The following is a 16,672-nucleotide window of genomic DNA, read 5'->3' on the forward strand; positions in this document are numbered from 1 at the left end:
CAGTTCCAATCCAAACAAAAATCATACTACTATCTCCTTGACTTTCGGACCCCACAATTTGTTTTCGTGTGGTTTGTGCAGTCTCTCTCTCTATATTTAGTATAAAGGTGTGAGTGAGAGAGAGAAAGTAGGAGGTGTTTCAAGAATGAAGGTAGGCTGCAATGTTGTGAAAGATTGAAAGAAAGAAAAGGAGAGTAGGTGAGGTTTCTTTGGGATTTTTTAGCATTTGGGTACCTTCGATTTCTTCATAGTCTAGTCAATTTAATATGATAGGGATGTTGGTGCATTTTCTCCCACAAGATTTTTGCTATATTGGGTATACATTGATAAAGTCTTAGGTGTTGCTTGAATCACTTTGTTTCCATAAAATTTTAATAGATTATCGTTTACTTTTGGGTTTTCTTAACTGGGATTTTGCTCAAGCACTTCATGATCTGGACTTTGCTTTTGGAACTCATATCTCATCTAGGTTTTGCATGTAGAAGTTACTAGTAATATGGGTTATGCCCAAAATCTGGTTGGTCATCTGGGTTTTTTTTTGCTAGGTTCGAGCTCTAAGAACTCGGAGTGGGGTCTAGTTGGTAAAGTTTAGTGATTTAAAAATTTTCTTCAATTTCAAGTTTTGAAACTTGGGTTGGCGAAAGACTGGAAATTGGTCACTGGTTTTGGCTTTTTGCTCTGAGTTTGTCTTTTAGACATAGACTTATGTGGATTTTGTAAAAATTTTCATGAGTGATTTTGATATATGAGAGATATCTAGCTAGAGACTTTAATCAATATATTTGATTAATGACTAGATGGCAACCACATCACCATCACCAGGTTCATCTCCCTTAACCATGCCACCATCTTCTACTACTACTACTACAACTTCACCATCCAATTCCCCACCACCACAGCCATACCCCATCACCAGTCCACCTCCACAAACCTCGTCTCCCCCTCCTATAATTTCCCCTTCTCCTAAGACCAATGCTACTGAAATTCCTCCAACTTCATCCCCACCACCTTAATCCCTTCCTACTGTTCCAACAGCTCCTCCTCCGGCTTCTTCCTCCCTACCACCCACTCCTTTGGGAACTTCACCATTAGTGTCACCTCCTCCTCCATCCAAACCACCTACATCACCACCACCTCTATCATCCAATGTTCCTCCTCTGCTGCCCTCTAATTCTCCTCCACTACCATCAAATCTAACAAAAGGTTCACCGCCTCCTTCTCCACCACCTAGTCCACCATTGAACTCACCTACACCTAAGAAGTCACCTCCACCACCATCGCCTAAGTCCCCTGAAAGTCCACCACTGCCACCAACTATTCCACCTGAAAGTCCACCCCCAACACCAACACTGGCACCACCCTAAAGTTCACCTCCACCACTGTTACCAAAGTTCACCTCACTTGAGCTCATCACAAAAGATGTGTCCTTGTGGGTTTTTTTTTTTTTTTAAATAAAAAATAACAACTTATGGTTTAATTGAGGAAAAAGTCTTTTGACATTGAAATTATCACTGATTTTTTCATGAAATCTATGTATTTTTTGTGGTGTGATGAGTTTCAAAGAGTTGAATTTGTGAGAGAAATTTTGGTATTTGCAAAACTCTTTATTGAGACACTTTACCTAAATGTGAATTAAAAAATAGAAATTTTCTTACTTTTTATGTTCTACTTTATATTCTACTAATTGTTAAATGTTACGTGTGTTAGGACATATGTGAATCATGTTAGGAACATATGTCAATATAAATTGGCTAATCCTTTGACGAAACACACTTTACTTGTAATTTGGTAGATCTAGGATGTGTTTAATACTTCAAGGAATAAGGTTTCAAGTTCAAGTGTTAAAACCATGCAAGTTTGTCCAAGAATCAAGTGAAGAAGTGTTGGATTTTAAATCTCGACAGCTAGTATCTATCAAGGTTTAAGAAACTGTTTCAGCCTGATGCTCAACAGTTGCTTTACAGATAGGGTATCTATCAAAGTTTATGAAAATTAGTTTTTCAGATTTGATTTTACTCTAATCCGTGAATAGATATTTGAGTTTTCTTTTCTCACAACCCTAAACATATATAAGGATTGTTTAAAGGGCCATCACAGCTGATGCAAATCAATGCAAAAGTTTTTCACAAGCATATTATGAATCGAAGACATATGCCCTAGTTCATCTTTCTCTTCAAGAAACTGCTGTGTGTACACTGTAGGGTTTGTAACCAAGGAGCTTCGTGATTTTCATCGTGTTGATGAACTGAAGAACTTTACAGCCAACATCTTTCTCAAGTTGATGAGTAAGCCACATACTGGGATCCGCATATCGACTTGGTTAGTCACATACTAGGAGCCGAGTATTGAAAAGAAAGATTGTCACTACAGAACAAGTCCAATTGGGTATTGAGGTAAGGGTTCAACTGTAGGTTGGTGTAAGGTACTAGAATTCCTTTACTTGTAACCGCTTGTTGTGATAATAGTGAATTCTCGGGAGTGGTGATCTTAAAATCACCCGGTGTGGTTTTTGCCATGTAGGTTTTCCTCATTCGTAAACAAATCACCGTGTCAATTTATTTTCCGCTGCATTTTAACTTAGTTGGTGATTTGTTTGTACTACCACGCTTATTGCATGCAAATTGAATTAATTAATTAACTTGGCTAATTAATTGGTTAATTCATCACAAGGGGTCAATACATTCTTGGCCTATCAACGTGTTTGTTTTTTTTTATTTTATTTTAAACTTCTATTATTTTATACACTTTGACACATATTTTTTTTATGTAAGTGGTGGAGAAGTGAGTTGTAGTTAGCTCAACTAGTAAAGTTTATGATGGTTGAATAAGAAATTTAGAGTTTAATTTCCGCTCGCATAAAAAACCAATTAGTATCTTCGTTTGATGACAAAGAATACAATTATTAGAAGCAGACAACATAGATTGAAATTTTCTATAAAAAAAAAAAAAGAGTAACGGAGAAAAAGTAGTTAGTTAAATGCGGCAAAAATGTGTAATATAGGTTTTGGTATTAGAATTACTTTGTTGTTGTTGAGGATGAGGACCAAGTGGCAAAGGTCTGATCCGAGACTCCCAGGGTAATTGGGTGAAAGGTTATATGAGGAACATTGGAGTGGCTACCAACGTTATAACAGAATGTTGGGCCTTGAGGGATGGTTTGCTCTTGGCATCCCAGTTGGGTATAGCATAGCTAGTTGTAGAACTGGATGCTAGAGTAGTCGCTGATCTTGTTGTTTCAAATAACTCCTCTAACAAACATTACTCTCCTCTCCTTAATGATTGCAGATCCCTCCTCACACGGTTCTAGCAAATCAGAGTTAACCATGTGTATCAGGAAGGGAATAGGTGTGCAGATAAGCTAGCCAAGGAAGGATGCTCCTTAGAAGTGGATTTTGTTGTTTTAGATCGGCCTTCCTCTTCCGATCTTTGTAATATTTTGTATTCAGATGCCGTTGACATGTACTTGTTAAGGTGCCTAGCCAATACTCTGCCAACATTGGCTTCTTAATCTAATATTAGTCTACCTTTTAACCAAAAAAAAGAAAAAGGAAAAAAGAATAAGGACGACACGTGGTAGGAGAATATTTGACAGTCCTGCTAACATTCATGGACGCGTTATACAATCTGGAAAAATTATAAGAAAAGATTATGAAAACAAGCTGATTTGTATACTTCAAAATATTAGGGTAGTAGAGGCTCCAACAGAAAAGTCCAAGAGATGACAGACAAATCACACTAATTATTCCCTTATATATAGTATCACATTTCAAAACAACACGAAATGACAAAATCTGCATTTTCATTTAGCAAAGGTGCGTATGATCCCATTATATTATTTCTAGAGTATGTGTTTAACACCAACCTTTTTATTTTTTATTTTTTTATTTGATAATATTTAAGACACCTTTTTTTTTTTTTTTTGACAAATTTTTTCATTTTCCGTAAAAATAGTGTGAAAATTTTCTTAAAATGTATTGTTAACTAATGCCCTAAGGGCACTCGTTAGCATGACTCATATATATATATATATATTACATTAAAAATATTATTATTATTTTAAGAAGGCATCTTTCTAAAATTATAATTTTGTGTCACAATTTTGATGTAAACTGTAAGTAATTATTTATCACTTTCACATAAGTAGTAAGCATAAATAGAAATTCTAAAAAAAAAAAAAAAGAAGATAATAAACATCCATTGCAAGCGGTTAATAGTAGATAAAAAACGTAATATCAATAGTAGGTGCAAATGATAATTAGTAACAATTTGTCACTTACAATTTGTTGTGAGCTTGTTATGAGCCTACCGAGTTGCTCCTATTTCTCTATTAGTCACAATTAAACACATTAAAATTGTGAAAAAAAATAGTGGTATAAAAGTTGTGTAACAATTTGAAAAAAAAGAGAAAAAGAAAAAGTCAAAAAGAATAAAAAAGGAAGGTGACAAATTGAGAAGCAAGCAGTGCGTTTACGTTGCGTAATTTTTCCTTACCATTACTAGTTAGATTTAAAAATTGAAATCTCGAATAAACATAAACTCGACGTTACAACTTACTATATGATCATCATTCATCAATGAAGAAGTACGTCTAATAGAATGATGCAAGAAATCATATTTACCTTCAAACTTTATTCCACAGTTCCACTCCAAACAAAAATCGTACTACTATCTCCTTGACTTTCGGACCCCACAGTCCGTTTCCGTGTGTTTTGCGCAGTCTCTCTCTGTGAGAGAGAGAGAGAGTGGGAGGTGTTTCGAGAATGAAGATAGGCCGCAATGTTGTGAAAGACTGAAAGAAAGAAAAGGAGAGTAGGTGAGGTTTCTTTGGGATTTTTTAGCATTTGGGTACCTTCTGTTTCTTCATAGTCTAGTCAGTTTAATATGATCGGGATGTTGGTGCATTTCTCCCACAAAATTTTTGCTATATTGGGTATACATTGATAAAGTCTTAGGGGGTTGCTTGAATCACTTTGTTTCCATAAAATTTTAATAGATTATCGTTTATTTTTGAGTTTTCTCAACTGGGATTTTGCTCAAGCACTTCGTGATCTGGACTTGGAACTCATATCTCATCTGGGTTTTGCATGTAGAAGTTACTGGTAATATGGGTTATGCCCAAAATCTGGTTGGTCATCTGGGTTTTTTTTTGCTGGGGTCGAGCTCTATGAACTCGGAGTGGGGTCTGGTTGGTAAAGTTTAGTGATTTAAAATTTTTCTTCAATTTCAAGTTTTGAAACCTGGGTTGGCGAAAGACTGGAAATTGGTCACTGTTTTTGGCTTTTTGCTCTGAGTTTGGCTTTTAGACATAGACTTATGTGGATTTTGTGAAAATTTTCATGAGTGATTTTGATATATGAGAGATATCTAGCTAGAGACTTTCATCAGTATATTTGATTAATGACTAGATGGCAGCCACATCACCATCACCAGGTTCATCTCCCTCAGCCGTGCCACCATCTACTACTACTACTACTACTACTACTTCACCATCCAATTCCCTACCACCACAGCCATCCCCCATCACCAGTCCACCCCCACAAACCTCGTCTTCCCCTCCTATAATTTCCCCATCTCCTAAGACCAGTGCTCCAGAAATTCCTCCAACTTCTTCCCCACCACCTCAATCCCCTCCTACTATTCCAACAGCTCCTCCCCCGACTCCACCCTCACAACCAGTGTCACCTCCTCCTTTGGGAACTTCACAACCAGTGTCACCTCCTCCTTTGGGAACTTCACCACCAATGTCACCTCCTCCTCCATCCAAACCACCTACATCACCACCACCTCTATCATCCAATGTTCCTCCTCCGCTGCCCTCTAATTCTCCTCCACCACCATCAAATCCAACAAAAGGTTCACCGCCTCCTTCTCCACCACCTAGTCCACCACTGAACTCACCTACACCTAAGAATTCACCTCCACCACCCCCGCCTAAGTCCCTTGATAGTCCACCACCGCCACCAACTAATCCGCCTGAAAGTCCACCCCCAACACCAGCACTGGCACCACCCCAAAGTTCACCTCCACCGCCGTTACCAAAGTCTCCTAAAAGTCCACCGCCACCACCATCTAAGACACCTGGAAAATCACCCTCACCACCCCAAAGTTCACCTCCACCACCAGCATCTTCACCACACCAAAGTTCACCTCCACCACCAGCACCAACCCCTCCTGAAAATTTACCTCCACCACCACCATCACTTTCTCCCAATAATCCACCTTTACCTCCTAAGAGTACCCCACCTGGTTCTAAATTAATTCCACCTTCTAATTCTCCTCCAAAGTCATCATCTCCAGCACCCATCTCGGCACCACTTCCACCATCTCCTGCAAGCAATACTATTAGTCCTAGTGCACCTAAAAGCTCAAGCTCCACTGGTAATGGATCGATTGGTACTGCAGCTGTGGTAGCTATTGTTATAGTGACAGGAGTCATACTGCTTAGCCTCATTGGAGTTGCTGTTTGGTGCATGAGGAAGCGAAGAAAAAAATATTCTGGACTTGGTGGTTATGTCATGCCGTCCCCTTATGCCTCTTCCCCGATATCAGGTAAATTTTTGTTTGCAAAGTAATGTTGTAGATGTTACTGACTTTGCCTTTAAATGTTTCTTGTCTTATGGGTTCTTTTTGCATTTTATACTTCTCTGGGTACTAGTTTCTATGGGATTGCAGATTACTTCTTGATGCATCACAAGGTTTGCAAAAGGAATATGTGTAGGGAGTTAGAAGAAGAGTCAAACAAACTTTAAGCTTCACCACCTTAAGGTGCCAAATATCTAGAATCACCTCCAAGCTATGTCCAATGTAGGTTTATTCATCAAATTAAATGTGTCTCAAAATGTTTTAATGAACCTTTAAGTAGGGCTTCCAAAGTTACCACAAATAAGAAAATAATTGAAATCTATTATAACTGATATGGAAAGAAAGAAAAAAAAAAACCTTGATGAATTGCATATAGTATGAAAAATAAAATTAGATCAATCAGCTTCATTCTGGGTTCAATCAATATCAATTTATCCTCCATCATCCAAAGACAAGGTCACTGGATGAGACGTCCCCCTGTGTCAATGCCTGTAGACACGTGATTGGAGGCTGGTACCTGGTGTCCACACCACTTCTTAAAACATGCTTTCTTTCCTAGGATTATCATGAACTTTTACACCTTGCATATATGCGAATTGAGCCAACTATCATAGTGTATAATCCTTTTAAGTGATGTAAATAGGTTAGATAATGAGAAGTTTTGGCATCATTTTTTTTTTGCTTCTTTTCCCCTTTTTCCTCCCCCTCTGAAAGTAGACATTAAAACACTCTAACCCTTTAATCCTAGTTGGAGGATTTTGTCAACAGAAAAGGTAAATTAATGATCCTGTCCTGATCTTCTTCTTCTTCTTCTTCTTCTTCTTCTTCTTCTTTTATCTTTATTAATCCAAAAAAGAAAAAAAGGGACCATGCTTCTTTTTAAGGGAATAAAAATGAAAATATAAAATGTACATCATAAAGAGTTTTGAGAGGCTTGGAGCAGAGAAAAGGTTTATAGGAGTTTTATAATAACAAAAATTAGGGTATTTGGGGTATTTTCCCATTATTTTAACATTGTCATTGGCATTTTCTATCTGTATAAGTGATGAATTGGATTGAAGTGTAACCCGGGTATGAAATGCATGGTAGGTCAATGTAACATTTAGAAACAAAAAGGATATCCATGTATTTTTAATCAAATACACGGTTGGTTGAAGTAGATAACCCAAAGAGAATAAGATGTTCATTTGAGCATCTCATATATAAAAGTTATAACTACAAAGGGGTGTATCTATTAATAATATTTATCTATTTCTCACAAAATTTAAGACTGTAGGTTAAATTTATTGGGTACAGATAGCCAATTATATGGCAATTGAATTCATAATGTTAGTATGCTTCCAAACAATATGAAATTAAATGATTGTGAATGTGGGGGAATTACATGAATTAATAGTTTTTGTAACTTGTGCAGATTCATCCATTACAAAGACGAATTCCTCTGCTCCCCTTGTTCATAATGGTTCTGGAAGCAATATTGTATATTCTCCACCAGAACCAGGTGGATTAGGCAATTCAAGGTCATGGTTTACATATGAAGAACTAGTCAAAGCCACAAATAGGTTTTCAGACGAGAATCTTCTGGGTGAAGGTGGATTTGGTTCTGTGTATAAGGGATACCTACCAGATGGAAGAGAGATAGCAGTAAAGCAGCTAAAAATTGGTGGTGGTCAGGGTGAGCGAGAATTTAAAGCTGAAGTTGAGATTATTAGTCGCATACACCACCGGCATTTGGTTTCATTAGTGGGCTACTGCATTTCTGATAACCGAAGGCTGCTTGTCTATGACTATGTCCCTAACAATACCCTGTATTTCCATCTTCATGGTAAAGACATAACTAAGCCCTGAGGAGTCTGTTCATGGTAATGGATTACTAATCTTGAGCTTGCTTGCATTTTGTAGGTGAAGGTAGGCCAGTTTTGGACTGGGCAACACGTGTTAAGGTTGCTGCTGGTGCAGCTCGTGGATTGGCTTATCTCCATGAAGACTGTAATCATCTATACTTTTGAATATATTCGTGATATTAACCTTCACACTTTTACCTTTCAAATATAAGAATACTGTTAATCTTTTTTATTATCATAATTTTAGTTCTCCAACTTCTGTAAATTGTAGCCTCTCCAGATACAATCCCAATAAAAGATTGGACTATGGTGTCTGAAACAATGACTTTTCAGTCAGGCTACAGTTTAATATCTTTTTGGACATAAGAACATGGGTTTATATTTAGTTGATAATGGGGAAAGACAATAATATTCTCTCCTTAATACAATTGAATTCTTAGATCTTCTGAATTTTCCAATTGTAATTATTTAGAATGGTTGGAAACACAGTTACACACCGTGTATTTGAAATATCCCTTTGTTTTAATAAATCATTTTATTTACACAAAAAATTCAAAGCCCATAGGAGGGATGGGATAACAAGATTTGTGGCCTTCTTGTTGTTAGTTCCAAATGATGATTGCTTTTCTTTGATTTTAGTTGGCAAAGAAACAGCATATTATCTCCAGCTTCCCATTTTTATATCCTGAATTTCTTGATGAATCCTTGGAGATAATGTTTCTAATATTACAATATTCACCAACATGTTAGAAAATTGTCTTCTTAGAAGCAAACACCGAATGTGGGCTTTACTAGTACAAATATACAACCAAACTAATGAGAATAGAATCCTGATAAGTGATAACCATATGATCCTACTTTGGCAATTGCACAAGATTTATTAGGGCAGAAATTATTAAAAAGACTGCTTTAGTTGATCAAATCCATTATTATCAGTATCCGTTATCTATGTTTAACATATCTGTTATTTCTGTGTTTAATCTTGCGCATATGACAGGCCATCCTCGAATTATTCACAGGGATATCAAGTCTTCGAACATTCTTTTAGACGGCAACTTTGAAGCTCGGGTATCTAATTTTTTTCCTCAAGCTACAGTCAGAATTTTTTTTTTTTTTTTTTTTTAATTCTATATTTTAATGCTATGGTTTCAATTGTTTACGTTACAGGTTTCAGACTTCGGACTAGCAAAATTAGCTCTTGATGCAAATACACATATAACCACACGTGTTATGGGAACTTTTGGGTAAGTAGTCATTTATTAAAAGTCCCATATGCCTATCAAAGCCTGGGGGCATCTACTAGTTTTTATAGACTACCTGCTTCAGGAAAGGGTTTATTTTATTTTATTTATATGCAATATATATTGATTGTGTTTATTGGTTGATTTCAGATATATGGCTCCCGAATATGCATCAAGTGGCAAATTGACTGATAAATCTGATGTATACTCCTTTGGAGTGGTGCTTCTGGAACTAATTACTGGAAGGAAGCCTGTGGATGCATCCCAACCCTTGGGAGATGAGAGTCTAGTTGAATGGGTAAATATATTAAGGCCATCTTGTTAAAATATCTCCTTTGCTGCTGAATACAAAAGTATCTGAACTAGTTGTTTCTAAATTAATTTTAGGAAGGCATCAATAATTCATCAAACTAGATCTTCTTGGCTGCATTTGTCATTTTTGTAGTTACATGTTGCAACTTAACCTTCAATCCAGTATAAATGTATAATATTGTGCTGCTTTTGTTGTTCTTCTATTATCGCTACTCTGTTACGTTTGGTAAAAGAAAAATTTGACAGCATGAGAGCCTGTTTGACTGGCTGCATGCTCAGGACACTTTCATTGTCGTTCTTTCTTGTACATTATATGTAATATTTGGGATGTTACAGTATACACCATTTGGCTGTACACTAGTCTTTCTTTTCTAATAGTATTTTTTTTTTTACTTTTGCTAAATAAAAAATAAATACAGAATGCATGACAGAAGTTTCTGACTTTCTGTTAGATATTAGTGTGTCTGTCTAGTAATGAGGTACCTATGATTCTTAACAATTCCGATTCAAAGAAAAGCTTCTAGATTCTGCAATTTTATGACATCATTAAATAGATAGTATGAACCTGAGTCCTTAAGAGACTCTATTCATTATATGCTCAGAAAATTTACAATCAGGGAATGGTTCAAACAAAAAGTAGCATATTCTAACTCCAGTGGAAAGTTAGAAAAGAGAAAAATAACTACTCAGACCGCTTAATTTTCAAATTGTAGTTGGAACTCTTTAATAACTCTTTGCACATAGCGGATTTTGTGATTCAATTGAATTTTTGTTCTTACATGCAAATGTGCATAAAAAGGATGTGAGAGCAACTAAACATATCAGCCAGACATGAGACATGTGACAAAGGAATGTGTGAAAACTTGGAAAGAAAAAACCTGTGAACTCAACCTCATTGTAATCTTCCAGAGCCAATCTTTCCTGACCAAAAGTCCAATTTATTTTTCAGGCTCGACCTTTGCTGAGTAGTGCACTTGATAATGAAGAATTCATAGAGTTGGCAGATCCAAGGCTTGAAATGAACTATGTTGAGAGTGAAATGTTCCATATGATTCAGGTAGCTGCTGCTTGTGTGCGACATTCAGCTGCCAAGAGGCCACGAATGGGACAGGTAATTAAATTTGACAACACAAATAGTTAAAATATTTCCTATTCATAATATTAGAACACTGATGCATGGAGATCATCTTTCTTGGCATTCTTATGCTTCTCAGGTTGTTAGAGCTTTTGATGGTTTAGCTACTTCTGATCTAACCAATGGAATGAGAGTGGGAGAAAGCGAGGTATATAACTCTGCACAACAGTCTGCAGAAATCAGATTGTTTCAGAGAATGGCATTTGGTAGTCAAGAATACAGTACAGATTTTTTTAGCCAGAGTAGCTTGAATAGTCAACAGGCCATGGTAAAAACTGGGAGGGAAGATTTAATATGAACCAGGAGGGTTTTCCAAGCAGAGTTGGAGCCTGTTCAAGTTAATTTAATTACAGAGTTTGGCCCGGCTGAGATTTACTTATTATGTGTCTGTTTATCAAATAGGTTACATCAGCCTTAGAGATTGAAGTACAAACCCTTGATTTTGTAACTAGGTTCCATTTTAGCTCCACAGATGCTTTTGGTGCTTTTGTACTTACAAAATTTTGGTTCCTGTAATTAGCAAAAGAAATATTTGTTTCCACCAATGTATATGGTGGTGTTAATAAAAGCTATTTTTCAGTTCTGCTACAAACTCCTCTTCTCTTGTGTGTGGTCTGTTTCATTCCGAGTACTCGAGCAAAAAAAAAAAAAAAAAAAACTTAATAAGAGTCTTCAGACACAAAATTTGACGACTTCACATTTGCTAAATGTGACATATTGTTAGTAATATTAGGTAAAAAAGTGATGTCACTGATAGGTCAAAATAAAAACTAATAAAATTTTATCAACTTAATTATTGTGAAATTTTTTGGGCGTTCAACAATTTTCAACAAATAATCAACATTCTGAATTGTATAGACTTTTCAACCTTACAAAGGAAAAATAAGCCGAATGACATCAAATAAAGGATGACATATAAACACGAGTCAACAATACTTTAAGTTTAGCCTAAGAATATAGCTAGGTTAGTTTTTTGCCACACATGATTATCTACAGGTGTTAGGTCTCAACCGAGATAAGATTGATCAACCCCACATGATGCCGATGATGATTTATCAGCAAGATCTGACCGTTTCTATTTAAGTTAACTGATTGCAACGACCAAGTAGCTGTCTTTCATCTCATCAGGTTGCCTTATTGTTAATATACATGGTGGATTATTAATAGGCAAAAATGTAAAATTAACCCTCTAACTTTTAGTTTTTGTCATTTTAGTCCTCTAAATTTCAGTTTTTTCATTTTAGTCCTCTAAATTTCAATTTTTGTCAATTCAGTATTCTGTTAGATATCAGTTAGGTCTCTCTGTTAAGTGAGCAGAAACAACGTCGTTTGGGGTTTTTTTTTTTTTTTTAAAAAAAAAAAAAACATGGAAGGGGAATGATCTCCTGAAAACATGTAAGGGAAGCTGAGGCCAAACGAGAGAGCTGAGGTCTGCCGTAATTGATACAAGGTGGCAGTGGAAGCTGATGAGGGTCGCCGGCGACGCGAGGACAACATGATGGAGATCTACAAGACCAAGAGCAAGCGCGAGTAGAACTTGCAGAAGAAGCGTCGCAAAGGCCTTCAAGCCACTCACCAGCAATCCTTCTCTTCCTCTCTCCACGCCTTCGCCACCACCACCGTAAAAAAGAAGGTAACTTCTTCTACTTCTGAGTTCTACTGCTACTCTCATCCAATTCAATGTTGTTGATGATGATCCATGCTTTTCTAGGGTTTCACTGTTTGATCTTTTAAACTTTTTTAGGGATTTTGGGTTTCTGGGTTTTGATTAAAAATGCTGCGTTTTTGGTTTTGATTGTTGTGGTAAAGTTAGAGAGTCTTCCTTTGATGGATTCTGGGGTTTGGTCTACTAATAGCAACTTTCAATTGGAGGCCACTACTCAATTTCGAGAGCTACTTTCTATTGATATTTTTAATTTATGTATTCTCATTGATGATGTTTTATGTAAAATAATGAATGTGATTGATAATATATGTATATTGGTGAAATTTTAGAATTACAGAAAGAAGCCCTCCAATTGAGGAAGTAATTCAATCTGGGGTTGTCCCTAGGTTTGTCGAGTTTCTAGTCAGGGAGGACTATTTATATGTTGGAGTCTTTGATCTGTTTATATGTTGGAGTCTTTGATTTCAGGGGAAGGGGAACAACGTTGTTCCCCTTACATATATATATATATATATATATTTAAATAACAGTTTTTTCCCCTTTAATTAAAAATTTTATAAATAAATAAACAAAAAAAGTCACTTAACGGATACACCTAACTGATATTTAACGGAATACTGAATTGACAAAAATTAAAACTTAGAGAACTGAAATGACAAAACTGAAAGTTAGAGGACTGAAATGACAAAAGTTGAAAGTTAGAGGGCCAATTTTGCATTTTTGCCTTATTAATAAGTCAAACCATGCAGACACCAATTTACTTCTGCCCGATCATTCCTTGTAAATAGGGGTGTGCAGCCAACCCATCGACCTGTCAAAACCGACCCGACTCAACCCAACCCAACCCATTGGGTTAGGTCGGTTTTTAGGGCTTGGTGGGTTGGGTTGGGTTGGGCTACAATATTTTTTTTAGCAGGTCGGGTTGGATTTAGGTCATAAAATACCAAACCCGCCAAACCCGACCAAATCCACCCATATATTTAATATATATATATTTAAAATTTATTATATAATTAATAATTTTTTTTAAATAACCATCTCTTCCTCCTATTCTATATAAAAATCAATATTAATGTATATTAGTTAATATATTAATGTATAACTGAGTTGAAATATTAGTTCATATATTAATGTATATTTTGTTTATCAACTCAGGTGGTAGGTGTAATATTTTTTTTAGCTCAATTTAATAATAATAATAATTAAAAAAAAAAATTGTCCAACCCATGGGTTCAACCCGACCCAACCCGACTCATGTGGGTTGGGTTGGACTTATGTGATGGGTTGGGTTGGGTTGAATTTTTTTTTTAACCCATCATGATAGGTTGGGTCAAAAAATCTCCTCAACCAGATCCAACCCGACCCATGTATACCCCTACTTGTAGATTTCGGTGGGAATTGTATTGCATGAGATGAGAATGTCTTTGGGCGAGTCATGCAAGCTATGATTTGATTTTTACTATGATTTTAATGCAACTTCCTGTTCGTCTATTTGAGATAATTAACTAACTAGCTGAAAATGATTAAAAAATAAACAAAATTAAGATAACGAACCTATTGCTTGACAAATATTTAATTATTTATATTAAGTGCATCAATTATTTTTTTACATTCTTGATTGTGTGTTATTGATTTTTTCCCTCTTTTGCTAGATTTTGTTTCAATTGTTGCAAAAACAACTAAATTTGAGAAGGAATGTCATATTTCAAATCATTTGTTTCTCATATAAATCATAAATGAATCAAAATTTCATTATACTTAAATAATTAATGCATCACTTAATACTATTTATCATATAAATCTTAGACAAATGAAGTACGGATGATAGTTTGTTCAATATCTCTATCAGCCTAGGTCCTCATTCAGGTGAAGAGGAAAATTTTTAAGGTCTCACACACAAAGATATATGAAGAAAGATAACAGTATTTCATTTATCATATATATCACATCTTGAATGGAAAAAAATATTACAGGAACTATATACATTTTACGTCTTGTTAAATTGTAGCATCTTCTAAAGGGGACTTTAAAAAACAAACTCCGATCCATGACGCCAAATGAAAGGCTTGAAGTTGTCCAAGAAATCTTGTAACAAAAAGTACAATTCAAGTAATCTTTGTAGGACAGCTTATGTTTCCTTGACATCTAATATTCTATTGTATTATATATGATAGCCCCGATCGAAAGCTATAGTTGTATAATTTGAGGGCAGGAATGATTGCAGTTTTCTTAGCTTTGCCACATATGATTATGTTCGCTTCACCCTTCCTAACACCTCCAAATACGAGAAGGAACATATTCCTTAACTACATATGACTTCCTTAATCACATTCTCTGTCATAATCACCTCCTTCTTCCTGATTTTGCAGCCATGGAGGACTGGAACACGCTTGCCGCAGACTGTGTTGTTATATCTTGTTGCTGCCAATGCTTGATCCTACAGATTATCATCTTCTTCTTGCTCAAGCTTCCATGCAAACTAATTCGTAAGACGAGAGAATATGCTAAGAAGAAGCTTCGACAGAGAAGGAAAAATGAGAAGACAATCGAAAATGAAATCAATCAAGGCAAACATGATTTTGAAGGAATGAATGGAGGGTCTTTTAGAATTCAAGTCGATGGGTTTCTTGTAGACGGAGACTATGGTTGTGGGTCATGTATGCAGGAAGTTGAGAAGGTGTTAGAGGAGTTTTCTCAAAAGGGGGAGTTTGCATTTGGAAGCTTTTGGGGTGGGAACCGATCAGGGACTATCTCAACTTGTGTAGCAAAACATGAATTTGATAATAGTATTGTACAGTTTCAAATAATTGAAATGGTTGGCTCTTTGAGTTATTCATAGCATAGCTTATATGTTGTTTATTTGCCATTTAGATGAACATTGTGCTATCTGTTCTGGATTTGGCTTCAGGGTGTGCTTGTATGGACAGCTAAGGCATGGGCCAAGAGTCATTTATCCAAGAGGAACTGAAAATTCTGGATTAATTTACAAGTGATCAATGGGGTACTATACATAAGATTAAGTCTTATTAATTTATCAACTTTTAAATACAAAACAATTTATTTATTATATTTTGAGGTGACAAATCACATTAATTGTTTGTAAGTCTTCTTCAGTAAAATTGATGATATCAAAGCATCTTTTTTTATTATTATTATTATTTAGCCTAGGGTTTGTTAGCTTCAATAAATTCCATACCATGTCAAAGGTTGGGAACGCACCATTTAACAACTTTTATGTATAGCCGAAATTGTTTTTTGATACTTTCATTAACATAAGACGAAGGCAGACAACCCAGGTTTAGGAAAGTCATTCCCTGCTGTTGGATAAAATGAAGATCTGTTAACATAGCTTGATCACTCTAGTGGGGAAGCTTCTTCTTCTTGTAGAATTGTTCCAAGTTCTTGCTTCAAGTGATTATGTTCATGTGATGAAAGCCTAAATTCTTTGCTTGTAAGCTTGCCTCCACCAATGCTTTCTGAGCTGCCATGTTAGGAGTGTGAGCTCTAGTTGGGAGACTTCAATTAATATAACATATAAAGCACAAAAGCTTAAACTTATAAGCTTAGGCCCAATTTTGTCATATTAACCGTCCTTGTTCTAAATAATAATAATAATAATAATAATATTAAAAAAACCTCCTTGTCATTCTTATGGGACTTCACTCACAAGTGTATAACATGTATACCTAACAACCTTCTCTTCATGTGTGAGTTTTTGCCTCTTTATGGGGACTTTAGGACTTCTCTCTTGTCATTCTTATTCAATATGAAACTTCTCAGTGGTCCATGGATAAGTCCTACCTCCAAATACACGCACCTCGTCCCTCCAACACCTCGAGGAGATGCTAATTGAGTAGTTAATGTTAGGGTCATATTTTTATGTAATTAGCAT

General features: G+C 35.8%; 3 protein-coding genes across 3 annotated transcripts; 2 read left to right on the forward strand and 1 right to left on the reverse strand.

Moving 5' to 3' along the window:
- Positions 1-1,009: 1,009 nt before the first annotated feature.
- On the reverse strand, positions 1,010-3,325 carry LOC112010908 (glycine-rich protein 23). The gene is made up of 2 exons (XM_024043314.1): positions 3,263-3,325; positions 1,010-1,360 (listed from the first exon to the last, which is right to left on the reverse strand). The coding sequence occupies exons 1-2, from the start codon at positions 3,323-3,325 to the stop codon at positions 1,010-1,012; spliced, it is 414 nt and encodes a 137-aa protein (XP_023899082.1).
- A 1,199-nt stretch (positions 3,326-4,524) lies between these two features.
- On the forward strand, positions 4,525-11,706 carry LOC112012598 (proline-rich receptor-like protein kinase PERK9). Its single transcript, XM_024045006.2, has 8 exons — positions 4,525-6,549; positions 7,997-8,407; positions 8,485-8,571; positions 9,424-9,494; positions 9,594-9,670; positions 9,818-9,965; positions 10,929-11,090; positions 11,194-11,706. Exons 1-8 carry the CDS (start codon positions 5,406-5,408, stop codon positions 11,410-11,412), a joined length of 2,319 nt encoding a protein of 772 aa, XP_023900774.1. The 5' UTR covers positions 4,525-5,405; the 3' UTR covers positions 11,413-11,706.
- A 774-nt stretch (positions 11,707-12,480) lies between these two features.
- On the forward strand, positions 12,481-15,762 carry LOC112012933 (uncharacterized). The gene is made up of 2 exons (XM_024045336.2): positions 12,481-12,747; positions 15,150-15,762. Exon 2 carries the CDS (start codon positions 15,152-15,154, stop codon positions 15,617-15,619), a length of 468 nt encoding a protein of 155 aa, XP_023901104.1. The 5' UTR covers positions 12,481-12,747; positions 15,150-15,151; the 3' UTR covers positions 15,620-15,762.
- The last annotated feature ends 910 nt before the right edge of the window (positions 15,763-16,672 follow it).

This window comes from Quercus suber, unplaced genomic scaffold (genome assembly GCF_002906115.3).
Source record: "Quercus suber isolate HL8 unplaced genomic scaffold, Cork oak 2.0 scaffold_194, whole genome shotgun sequence".
Lineage (NCBI taxonomy): Eukaryota > Viridiplantae > Streptophyta > Magnoliopsida > Fagales > Fagaceae > Quercus > Quercus suber.

What these genes read in the sequence shown, in the direction of transcription:
- LOC112010908 (XM_024043314.1), bottom strand. Translation starts at nt 3,325, where the DNA reads ATGGTTAACTCTGATTTGCTAGAACCGTGTGAGGAGGGATCTGCAATC. An exon ending in CAATCATTAAGGAGAGGAGA is followed by an intron (nt 1,361 to 3,262) that starts GTAATGTTTGTT and finishes GGTGAACTTTAG; the next exon opens with GGTGGTGCCAGTGTTGGTGT.
- LOC112012598 (XM_024045006.2), top strand. Translation starts at nt 5,406, where the DNA reads ATGGCAGCCACATCACCATCACCAGGTTCATCTCCCTCAGCCGTGCCA. An exon ending in TGCCTCTTCCCCGATATCAG is followed by an intron (nt 6,550 to 7,996) that starts GTAAATTTTTGT and finishes TAACTTGTGCAG; the next exon opens with ATTCATCCATTACAAAGACG. An exon ending in AGAGGCCACGAATGGGACAG is followed by an intron (nt 11,091 to 11,193) that starts GTAATTAAATTT and finishes TATGCTTCTCAG; the next exon opens with GTTGTTAGAGCTTTTGATGG.
- LOC112012933 (XM_024045336.2), top strand. Translation starts at nt 15,152, where the DNA reads ATGGAGGACTGGAACACGCTTGCCGCAGACTGTGTTGTTATATCTTGT.